This window comes from Argentina silus, assembly GCF_951799395.1.
Source record: "Argentina silus genome assembly, chromosome: 4".
Lineage (NCBI taxonomy): Eukaryota > Metazoa > Chordata > Actinopteri > Argentiniformes > Argentinidae > Argentina > Argentina silus.
In genome coordinates, this window is record NC_139658.1 from 8,454,066 (window position 1) to 8,466,565 (window position 12,500).

The window sequence follows — 12,500 nt, forward strand, 5'->3', positions numbered from 1 at the left end:
CCTGGCTGACACACACCGCCTGGGGCTAATCATACTGCAACGTGCTAACCTCCTCACAACCTCCTCACAACCTCCTCACAACCTCACCACAACCTCCATCACAACCTCCTCACAACCTCATCACAACCTCCTCACAACCTCACCACAACCTCCTCACAACCTCACCACAACCTCCTCACAACCTCACCACAACCTCCATCACAACCTCCTCACAACCTCATCACAACCTCCTCACAACCTCCATCACAACCTCACCACAACCTCCATCACAACCTCTTCACCACCTCCTCACAACCTCATCACAACCTCCATCACAACCTCCTCACAACCTCCATCACAACCTCACCACAACCTCCATCACAACCTCCTCACAAACTGAACTAACAGATACAATATATTCAAACAAACAAGCTGTGCCATAGACCGTGTTGTTTGTAAGGAAAATGTGTTGGAAAGGGAGGGAGGCAGGGAGAGAGGAAGGGTGGAAGGGGGCGGGGGTAGTAGATGAGGACATGCATGTGAGAGGGGAGGTGAGGGAGGCACTGGGGGTGAGAGAAGGGACAGGGGGTGAGAAAGGGGAGGCACTGGGGGTGAGAGAAGGGACAGGGGGTGAGAAAGGGGAGGCACTGGGGGTTAGAGAATGGACAGGGGGTGAGAGAGGGGAGGGGAGGGAGGGCACTACGGGTGAGCTCTCAGTACAATCCCCCCCTCTCTCTCGCTCTCTCTCTCTCCCTCTCCTGAAGACAAGGAGGGAGCCCCAGGATGCTCTCTGCTCAGTCAACAATGAAATGCCGAGCACTGTGGGAGATGACCTGGCACTGGAGCAGCACACAAACCCTGGCCTTCTCCTCCGCAACAAGAGACCAACATAAAGAGAGGAGAGGAGAGGAGAGGAGAGTAGTGGCCTGTAGACATGGAGGCAGGGAGACAGGCAGGGAGGGAGGCAGGCAGGGAGGGAGGGAGACAGGCAGGGAGGGAGGCAGGCAGGGAGGGAGGGAGACAGGGAAGCCGGCAGGGAGGGAGGGATGGAGGGAGACAGGGAGCCAGGCAGGGAGGGAGGGAGGGAGGGAGGGAGGAAGGCAGGCAGGCAGGCAGGGAGGGAGGGAGGGAGGCAGACAGGAAGGCAAGGAGACAGGGAGGCAGGCAGAAAGACATGGAGACAGGCAGAAAGATACAGAGACAGGCAGAAAGACAGGGAGACAGGCAGAAAGACACAGAGACAGGCAGAAAGATACAGAGACAGGCAGAAAGACAGGGAGACAGGCAGAAAGACATGGAGACAGGCAGAAAGACATGGAGACAGGCAGAAAGACAGGGAGACAGGCAGAAAGACAGGGAGACAGGCAGAAAGACAGGGAGTCGACATATTGTGTGGCTCAATGACATATGCTTCCCTCTTGTTGTTGTGGCTTAATGTGGTCAGAGTGATGACAAGCACGCACCCATAATCATTTACGCAAATGAGCTCCTCCACTCCAGGCCGTTCAATCATCATCAGACGCCTTCCATAAAAGTGAAGTGTTTATGAATTACATGTGATAAGCTCTACAATGGAGATGAGAGAGAGACGCAGATTCTCCCTACTTCTCTCCCACGGCCAAGTCTGTAGAGAGAGAAAAGGCTGCCTCAAAACACAGATATGATCATCCATCACCACAGCAACAGCTAGCCCTATTTCAGGCTTATCTGTCGGTGTGTGTGTGTGTGTGTGTGTGTGTGTGTGTGTGTGTATGTGTGTGTGTGTTTGTGTGTGTATGCGTATGCGTGTGTGCGCGCACGTGTGCGCGCACGTGTGCCCGTGCGTGTGCCCGTGCGTGCTTGTGTGTGTGCTTGCGTGTGTGTGTGAGAGAGAGTGCGTAGCCACTGAGCTGGTAATTGGAGTTCCCCCTGTCGGCCAGTCAGTTATGCCTCAGAGAGATCTCCTCTGATCGCAGTCTTTAGTCCTCCCCCTCACAATGGCCCTCGCTAACGAGCACTTTGTAGTCAGGCCCATACACTATCTGTATCTGTGGATATTGAGGGAGATAATGACGGAGATACGGGCACATTTCCCTCATCATTCACTGATAGAGGAGGACACAGGGCTAATGCTGGAGATATGGAACGTAGCAGGAGATAGATATGATCGATTGACTGAGCGTGACTCAGTCTTTTTCTCATTAGTTCTTATAGAGGGCCTTGTCACTCACATAGGAGATAGGAGAACCTAAAGCTCTTAAGTGGGACATGGGAGCTACTGTGTACAACTATGCTTCCCTCTTGTACACAGTAGCTACCATGTTACCAGCTACACGTGTGTGTGTGTGTGTGTGTGTGTGTGTGTGTGTGTGTGTGTGTGTCTGTGTGTGTGTGTGTGTGTGTGTGTGTGTGTGTGTGTGTGTGTGTGTGTGTGTGTGTGTGAGGCATGTGTGTGTGGTTATAGTAGGTGCGTGTGTGTGCGTGCGTGTGTGTATGCGTGCTCTGTGGTGTTGTAGTGTAGGAGGCTCTTAGGGACACACACTCCATGCCACACGGTCTGAAGAGGTGTCCTTTAGTATCAGGAGACGGTATTGTGCATCACCCCCCCCCCACACACACACACACACACACACTCCCTCCTCACCCCCTACCCTTCCTCCCCTCGCCTCGCAGTCTCCGTCGGTCTGCAGCGCGGTTCCCTCATTTCTTTCGGAAACACTTTTCCTTGTTTTTTCCTGTTCAATAATTGAATACATCTGGCCGTGCTCTTGCTCCACAGAAACATGACTTCACTTTTATGGAGACATGAGTTGACAACAGGCCTGGGATCGGAGCCCCTCCCTGCAGCCCTGAACAACACAGCCCACTTGAGTCACACTGGGATCTCTAATATTCAGCCTTTTCTCTCCAGCAGAGTGCTACAGGACATGAATAGAAGTGAATTGTGTGTGTGCGTGTGTGTGTGGGGGGGGGGGTGTCAGGTGTGTGTGTGTGTGTGTGTGTGTGTGTGGGGAGGGGGGGCAGTGTTGGAAGGGGGTGAAAAAAAGAGAGGAAGATGAGACGGAGGAGTGCGACACCATGACTCAGCAGCGTCCTGAGGGTCACCCTCTCCTCCCTCTCCTCCCTCTCACCCCATGACTCTTTCTCTGGGATCATCTGTTCTTTTTTCTCTTCCTCACGTTATCGTGTGTGTGTGCTGCTGTTCTGCTGACTCCTACTTCTCAGGAAAGAAGGGCGTCCCTCCTCTCCTCTCATCTCCTTCTCTCCTCCTCTTTTCTCCTCCTCTCCTCTCCTCCTCTTCTCTCCTTTCCTCTCCTCCTCTCCTCTCCTCCTCTCCTCCTCTCCTCTCCTGGGGAATGGGGTGGGGAGCTTATGGTTTGTTAACTTTAATGTGGATGCAGCTGTGACTGTGTGAACCCACTGGCCCCTGACAGCTCTAGCTACTGCTGTGTGTGTGTGTGTGTGTGTGTGTGTGTGTGTGTGTGTGTGTGTGTGTGTGTGTGTGTGTGTGTGTGTGTGTGTGTGTGTGTGTGTGTGTGTGTGTGTGCACGCGCTTGCGTGCGTGTGTTCACACACACTTACTACTGCTGTAGGCTGTCCAGTGGCCACTGCATTGGTTAATGTTGCTTCTCTACACCCCACACTGGTTATGTAAATGCAGAGGAATCATTCCTAGGGCATAGAATGTGTGTTTGTGCGTGCGTGTGAAGTGTGTGAAGCCCCGTGACGCCCTGTGAAGTGTGTAAAGCCCTGAGCCATGCTCACTCCCACTCCGGCCCACCCACACTGGCTCCCATCGACCTACGGTGCATCGCCCTGTTTGAGTCTGAGCCTCCTGTTGACCCTCATCTCACCTAGAGCAGTCTACGAGACAGAGCCCCAAAAAAGAAATACACACACACTGTTCCTCCCAAAATGGCCGCCGCCTGAAGGTGAGCGGTAGATGGATGGATGAGCCAGGGTGCTGAGTCTGACAGACCTGCAGAGTAATGATGGCTTCAGACCAGAGGTGGTGCAGGTGTTTGTGGCGCCAGCGGGGCCCCCGCTTGACGGAGCAGCATGGCGGAGCAGAGACACTGCTGAGAGACTCTGATAAAGTGAGGACACACGCGAACTGCCATGCCATTAATCACATGATGGAGTGTTTGTGATTGCACCTCACCGCGGAGCTGGCACTGTGTCTGGCTGTGATTGAGCCTCACCGCGGAGCTAGCACTGTGTCTGGCTGTGATTGAGCCTCACCGCGGAGCTAGCACTGTGTCTGGCTGTGATTGAGCCTCACCGTGGAGGAGCTAGTTTCTGTCTGGCTGTGATAGGGCCTCACTATGGAGCTAGCCTCTGTCTGGCTGTGATTAAGCCTCACCGCGGAGCTAGCACTTTGTCTGGCTGTGATTGAGCCTCACCACGGAGCTAGCCTCTGTCTGGCTATGATTGAGCTTCACCACGGAGCTAGCCTCTGTCTGGCTATGATTGGGCCTCACCGTGGAGCTAGCCTCTGACTGACTGTGATTGGGCCTCACCGCGGAGGTAGCATCTGTCTGACTGTCTGGAAGAGCTCCATGGTGTTAGAGACACGGTTTCACAGCACATGCCTCAAGCAGGACCTTGGCTATATGGATGTGTGTGTGTGTGTGTGTGTGTGTGTGTGTGTGTGTGTGTGTGTGTGTGTGTGTGTGTGTGTGTGTGTGTGTGTGTGCGTGTGTGTGTGCGTGTGCCTGCGTGCAGCCCTTTTACATTATGCACATTTCAGACATTCCTCATTTGAATCTCCTGAATAGTTAAAACCATGCAGACATCCAGGCCAGGGAGGGAGATGCTTTGGGCATCGAGGAGAGAATGTCCAGCTGGTGTCTATGGGACCTGCTATATGACGGCCGGGGAGCTGTGAAAACCTGCTGACATCATCCCCGCCTTAACAGGGGCCTGTTAATTATGAGGTGGTCAGATAAGAGAACAAATCTCCTCCCTGTGGGATCCCCAAAGCTCCCGAGAGTTGTACAGTCGGAGAGAGAGTCACCATAGCTACCACCACCAGCTGCAGAGCTGTCATTCTTACATATTTAGAGATAAACCAATTAGGTGACTGTGATATTTGGCTCCCAGCCAGCAGAGGAGGACGGTGGATTTGTGTGTGCGTGTTTGTTTGTGTGTTTGTGTGTGTGTGTGTGTGTGTGTGTGTGTGTGTGTGTGTGTGTGTGTGTGTGTGTGTGTGTGTGTGTGTGTGTGTGTGTATGTGTGTGAGTGAGTCTGTGGGCTCTGGCTGAGGTGTTTAAGTGAGAATGTTGAGAGTCGACTACCTCACCAGGGAAGCCAGGCTTTGCTCTCTCTTTCTGCTTGTCTCGTCTGCTCTCCTCTCCCCCTCTCCTCTCCTCTCCCCCTCTCCTCTCCTCTCCCCCTCTCTCTCAGCTGATATTTACCCTGCGATGCAGGCTTAAGGTGGATTACTGTATTGCTGATGCTAACTAAAATGCCAGAGGAATGTTGAAGTACAGTATATTCCTGGCTAGGGGTGACATTGCTCTTGTGTGATTCATCTCTAGTTTCAGCCCAGGAGAGAATGAGAACGTGTAACGTACAAAGCCTAGAAAAATAGAAAGACTGACTGGCTGAGATACCGACTGACTGACTGACTGACTGACTGAGATACCGACTGACTGACTGACATAGATACCGACTGACTGACTGACTGACTGACTGAGATACCGACTGACTGACTGACATAGATACCGACTGACTGACTGACTGAGATACCGACTGACTGACTGACATAGATACCGACTGACTGACTGAGATACTGACTGACTGACTGACATAGATACCGACTGACTGACTGAGATACTGACTGACTGACTGAGATACTGACTGACTGACTGACTGACTGACTGAGAGACTGACTGACGTAGAGACTGACTGGCTCACTGAGAGACTGACTAAGAGACTGACTGACTGACTGACTGAGATACCGACTGACTGACTGACATAGATACCGACTGACTGACTGGCTGAGATACCGACTGACTGACTGACTGAGATACCGACTGACTGACTGACATAGATACCGACTGACTGACTGACTGAGATACCGACTGACTGACTGACATAGATACCGACTGACTGACTGAGATACTGACTGACTGACTGAGATACTGACTGACTGACTGACTGACTGACTGAGAGACTGACTGACGTAGAGACTGACTGGCTCACTGAGAGACTGACTAAGAGACTGACTGACTGACTGACTGAGAGACTGACTGACTGACGTAGAGACCGACTGACTGACTGAGATACTGACTGACTGACTGACTGACTGACTGACTGACTTAGAGACTGACTGGCTCACTGAGAGACTGACTAAGAGACTGACTGACTGACTGACTGACTGACTGACTAAGAGACTGACTGACTGACTGACTGACTGACTGACTAAGAGACTGACTGACTGACTGACTGACTGACTGACTGACTAAGAGAGGGCATATTGACTAAAGGAACCATTTAAGTGCTACCATGACCCAGTTCGATTCCTCTTGCCATGAGTGACAATGGAAAGACTCAATCTAGGAGAGGTTAATGATGATTAACTGTCAAGCAGCTCTCAGTGAAAGACTTTCAGACAGTCACTTACAAGTTGATAGACTAAGAGAGCAGAGAGAAGATGAGGCCATGGAATAGATAGGTCGGCTACCGTGGAGGTTAAACCAGAGAGAGAGAGAGAGAGAGAGAGAGATGCTGGGAGAGGAAGGGATGTGAAGCGAGGTGAAGTTCTCTCCTCTATTCTGTTGCTGAAATATGTTTTGCTCATTTTCCTGGTTGGCTGCCCTCACTACAAACATGCCAGTGCCCAGCCGGCAGGCCACAATGGAGGCCATTGAGTCCCTACCTCTGAGTGAAGTTGGCTGGTACAATGGCCCTGTTATCTGTGGAGGGGGGAGATGAGGTGCTTCTCTGATGTGACAACCTCACTAACAGTGTCTGACAGGCCCTCAGAGACCACAAAGACTGCACTGTACCATACCGCACCACTCAGGAGTTGTGTCCGGGAGTGTGTGTGTGTGTGTGTGTGTGTGTGTGTGTGTGTGTGTGTGTGTGTGTGTGTGTGTGTGTGTGTGTGTGTGTGTGTGTGAGTGAGTTGTCTTCGGGAGAGTGTGTGAGTGAGTTGTGTTTGCGAGTGTGTGTGTGTGTGTGTGTGTGTGTGTGTGTGTGTGTGTGTGTGTGTGTGTGTGTGTGTGTGTGTGTGTGTGTGAGTGTGTGAGTGTGTGTGTGTGAGTTGTGTTCAGGAGTGTGTGTGTGTGTGTGTGTGTGTGTGTGTGTGTGTGTGTGTGTGTGTGTGTGTGTGTGTGTGTGCGGATGACCACCAGGAGGAGCCTTGTACTCAGAATACTGTAAAGAATAGTGAACAGAAATAGTGTACTATACATACTGTATAGTGAACATACATGGATAGTGATTAAATAATAATCGTTAGTAGTAATAGTATAGTAGTAATCATTAGTAAATAAATAATAATCATTCTCAAATGCTCACTGCCTCAATAGCCTTCATAAAGTGTATGGACTGCTTGTGTCCTCCTTCTCTCCCTCTCTTGGGGGGAGGCTTTTCGTGGTCAACATGGAGATTCTGGGACATTCTGGGATGGGGGGGGTAGCCAGATTGGGCCGGCGGGGTCCCCTGTGTGTGTGTGTGTGTGTGTGTGTGTGCGTGCGTGCGTGCGTGTGTGTGTGTGTGTGTGTGTGTGTGTGTGGTTTTGGACAAGCTGTGATTTGGCCCTCTTTGGAGAAGTCAGAGAGGGAACACTCAACCTTTATCCTGAGAAGCATCCCCCGATGGGACATTCAGCTCTTTAAAACAAAACATCTTCTTGAGGGGTCAAACGGAGTAGGACAAGAATCCTTTGTGACAGTGTTCATATCAGTCAGTGTTGCGATTTGCGGTCGGGTCATCTATTTGAACAGTGGTCAGGTGGTCCTGTATTGTCCTGACAACACACTCGATCAATGATGACACCTTTCATCATTTAATTAACGATGGGATGTGTTTTCATGTTTGCCATTGCTGTTATGAATAAAGAGCTTCAGGTATACACTAGTGTATGCTGAAGTTGTTCTTCTATTTTTTTCTTCTTTTTTTACCGCATTACTGCACTTTACTTTACTGTGCATCCTTCCTCTGGAGCTGCAGTAGGCCTATATCTTCTGTCGAAAGATTTCTGCCTTAGGCGGATTAGTATTCATGGCCATGCATTGGCAGCTGTGCTTAGCAGACTTTGGTCTGAAGAGAGCAGAAAGGAGAGGAAGGGGAGAGGAAGAGGAGGAGAGGAGAGGCAGGGAGAGGAGGGGAGGGGAGGGGAGAGGAGAGGAAAGAAGAGGAAGGGAGAGGAGAGGAGAGGAGAACATGTTTACTACAGCTCATGTTCAGCCAAACCATTTCAAAGCCTTTTCACCCCCCTCTGTTGTTTCTGTCCTCTTTCTATCCTCTTTCTCTCCTCGTCATCCTCCACTCCCAGCAAACTTTATCCCTGCTCGTTCGGGGTGACTTTAATGCCTCTCTCTGGTTCGTCTCTCTCTCTCAAACTTTGCATTAACTTGTTTTTACAAAGACGTCTGGGAGTTGGGTAGCAGAGACACCATCTCTTCAGATTGTCTGTTCTAAAATTCCTACTCAAGTATTTTAAGTTGAGACTTCACACTGATTTTGGAGGAGACAATCTGTTGGTCTGTGTTTGTGTTATTAAAGAGCTGAGGCTCTCCTGAGTGTCTTTCACATGCATATTGAGCATACAGAGCATGTTGGAGATATCAGGTTGGACAGGGTTGGGGACCCACTTAGATCATTTTGACATTTTTTGGGGTGAAGGCCCGCATTGGAATTTTAATTATTAAACAGGTACTAACCCTGTCTGTCTGTATTCCTGTCTCTGCCAAGGGAAGCCTGTAACTATGTAACCCTGTCTGTCTGTCTGTCTGTCTGTCTGTCTGTCTGTCTGTCTGTCTGTCTGTCTGCCCAGGGAAGCCGATACTAACCCTGTCTGTCTGTCTGTCTGTCTCTTCTCAGGGAAGGTACTGAACACGGACCTGCGCCACTACCTTAGTCTGCAGTTCCAGAAGGGCTCGCTGGACCACAAGCTGCAGCAAGTCATCAGAGACAACCTGTACCTGCGCACCATCCCCTGTAAGTGTGTCTATTCACTCACCCACACACACACACACACACACACACACACACACACAAACACATCCACGCACACACACACACACACACACACACACACACACACACACACACACACACACATACACACATACACACACACAAACACGCACACACACACACCTTTTACACTTTAAGATCACCATGACAACACAATGGAGAACATTCTCAGAAGCTCCTATAACACACGTGATGCATTCTGCAGTAAACCCTCCTTGTTATCAAAGCGTGTGAGTATGCCTGCCACATTTTATATGAGTGTGGCAGGTTGTGCAGCTGTATGAAAACTAACTAACTGCAGCCTGATCCAACTCCCCAGCAGTCGCTTCACGTCAGACACACTCTGTAGGCTGGAGGTGCTGTCGCTGGAATGATCATAGTGTGTTTAAAGTGGAAAAAGACGTGGCGTTTAATGGACAAACGGGTGTGGAATTACATTTACGAGAGTGAGCCATATCTCGACAATTATGACATCATTACAACTCATTTAAGCAAACATTCAGGGCCGGATATGTACCGTTTCATTTCTTTGGGAGGGGAAAAGAGAGAATAATATTGTTTTGAGAACATTTCTAGTTGTAGTCGGCCCTCTGTTCCTGAGGCGATGGCAGAGAGTGAGGCGGGGCGCTTTCACAAACACACAGCAGTGTCTCCCTGCTCTCCTCCTCTCCCCAATGGGCATGGACGTTTCTCTGTCTGCCTCCTCCCTGTCTGTCTCTCTCTCCCAGACGAGAGGGAATTGCAGGCAGAAGTGTGACATTTTTCCGGAAGTAAGCCGCTTATCTCTCATGTATATTTTATAGAAGGGTTTTTTGGAGAGAGAGGAGAGGAAACTCACTCACTCTCTCTCTCTCTCTCTCTCTCTCTCTCTCTCTCTCTCTCTCAACCACTTGTCGATCACGGTGTGTGAGGGGAAGATTTCCTTCTCCTCCAGGGCGGTCTATTTAAGCCTGTAGGTGCCCAGAGACGGCGTCTTTGTCCTGTCCGTTCTACTAGTCTGGATTCTGTCTGGCTCTTTTCTGAGCTTCACTTTCTACCTGCCAGAATGAGGACATCCCTTTTTCCAGTTTAACTCAAGTTTACAGTTAGTCAGTGCAGCATTTTCAAGTTATAAGTAAATGCTTTGTGTTGTGCTGGTCTGTGCTGTGCTATTAAGCTCCGTTCACAGTCTCTGTGTTGGTGTGGTATTCTCCGAAGGCGACACTGGAGCTGTCGGAGCTCTCAGGAGGGAGGGAGACTGCTCTCAAGGGAGGGAGACTGCTCACAGGGGAGGGAGACTGCTTCGTATTACCCATAGAACGGCATTTTGAGATCTCTACATTTTAAGACTGGTGGGTTGGTGTTCTGAACGTTATTTCCCAGGGGGCATTAAATAGCAATTATAAGGATATTATACGGTGGATCCCTCTCTCTCTCTTTTCTCCCCTCTTCAAGAGAACCTTTATTCTCTACCGGGGGAGGCTGGTGGAGGTAGAAATCGGAGGACGACCTCATGGTAATGCATAGATTGAGGAATGGTATGGTATTCCTCATTCCATCCCATGCATCACCGTGAGCCCGTCTTCCTCAGACCTCTGCTGCCACCAGCCTCCCCTGCCCCCCCCCCCCCCCCACCCCCAGTCTAATGGTTAATAGCAGTCTCGTCCACCATTACTCTCTACCACCCCCCCCCCCCACACACACACACACACACACAGACACAGACACACACCCCACACCATCCCCACCGCAAACCCCCCCACCCCAGTCTAATTAATGGCTAAGGTTCCACATCACATACAGTACCAGCAGTCCCCCATTCATCTAACTGTCCTAATGAACGAGTGACTGGAACACAGATACTGAAGGACTCTCTATCATTGACTCCCTCCCTTTTTCTCTCCATCCTTCTTCCCCCTCTCCATCTCTCTATGTTGTTTGTCACTCCCTCTCTGTCCATTCCTCTCTCTTCCCCTCCATATGCCTCCCACACGGGACTGGTTAGCAGTGCAAACACACAGACAGTCTGGATCACAAGTCTTATCTCAGGCTTATCTCGAACATCAGTTTGGCTTTATTTTCAACCAAAACCAATTAAACAAATAAAACCGTGGGATCAGAACACTCTCTCAGATTGGTTTTGTCATTTTCTCATGCCTCAACTCCCAAAATGCACAACAACGCTCAAACAGAGAGGGAAGGTTGCCATATGTGGTGCGTGTCACTGTGCCAGTGGCCTAGTTCCCCTGCTCTGTGTGTGTGTGTGTGTGTGTGTGTGTGTGTGTGTGTGTGTGTGTGTGTGTGTGTGTGTGTGTGTGTGTGTGTGTGTGTGTGTGTGTGTGTGTGTGTGTGTGTGTTGGTCAGATGCAGCCTCTCTCAGTTGTTGTGTATCTGTCCCTAGCTTCTGTTTACTGATCCCACACAGTCAGTCAGTTAGTCAGTGGTGTTCCTGCAGGGCTACACCGTCCACAGTGCTTTAGTTAGAGAGCTTTTCTAGCACTCTGGACCATAATGGATGAACGTCACCTCGCCTGCTCCCCTTCACATGACCTGGGTACAGAGGCATTATGAGGAGCTGAGAGGGGCAGTCAAAGAAGGGACGATTCGGGAGGGGGCAGACGAGAGAGAGAGAGGAAGGAAGAGTGAGAGAGAGAGGAAGAGGGAGAGATAGAGAGACAGAGAGAGAGCTGGCAGGTCCTTACAGTAAGGTCATCCATAAGTCTCGTTCAGTGGGATCGGTTGGTTCTGACAGCCTCCACCTCCTTCTCCTCCTCCTTCTCCTCCTCCTTGTCCTCCTCCTTGTCCTCCTCCTCCTCCTTGTCCCCTAGATAACAACAGAGCAGCAGGAAGCTCTTAAGAGCTCCTACAGGACAAAGGGAAGAGGCTGTGTCTGAGAGGAAGAAGGGCCCAAGGTCACACTTAGACCCAGGATGACTTCCCTTCCCTGTGGGGGCCATAGGCCGCTGTGGGGGAGTCAATGTGCAGTGACCCCCCCATCCCCCCCTCCCCTCCCCTCCCCGACACACACACACACACACACACACACACACACACACACACACACACACACACACACACCCCCCTCCGACCCCCAAAGAGAAGCATCGCTTCGGCTGTCTGAAGGGAAGAGGCTGTTTCTTCTGTCTTTGATATGTGATACGCCTTGGATAACATTATTTTCATTTATTCATGGTTGAAGTTTAATACAGCTGTCGAATAAGATGTTTTCTTATACTCCTTCACACTTATTAAAAATGTAGCTATACTCCAATTTTATAACATAAAAGGAGACATAATGCCAGAAGTGAGGCTTTACTGAGGCAATCGGGAAAGTTCTAAGAGTATTTTTTCTT

General features: G+C 50.4%; 1 protein-coding gene across 2 annotated transcripts in view; it reads left to right on the forward strand.

The window, feature by feature from the left end:
• LOC310803942 (membrane-associated guanylate kinase, WW and PDZ domain-containing protein 3-like) overlaps nt 1-12,500 on the forward strand; it is a 103,584-nt gene that overhangs the window by 55,716 nt on the left and 35,368 nt on the right. For both annotated transcript variants that reach the window (XM_083668937.1, XM_083668938.1), the window contains exon 3: nt 9,013-9,129. In XM_083668937.1, coding sequence (XP_083525063.1) covers nt 9,013-9,129 — 117 coding nt within the window. The remainder of the gene's footprint in view (nt 1-9,012; nt 9,130-12,500) is intronic.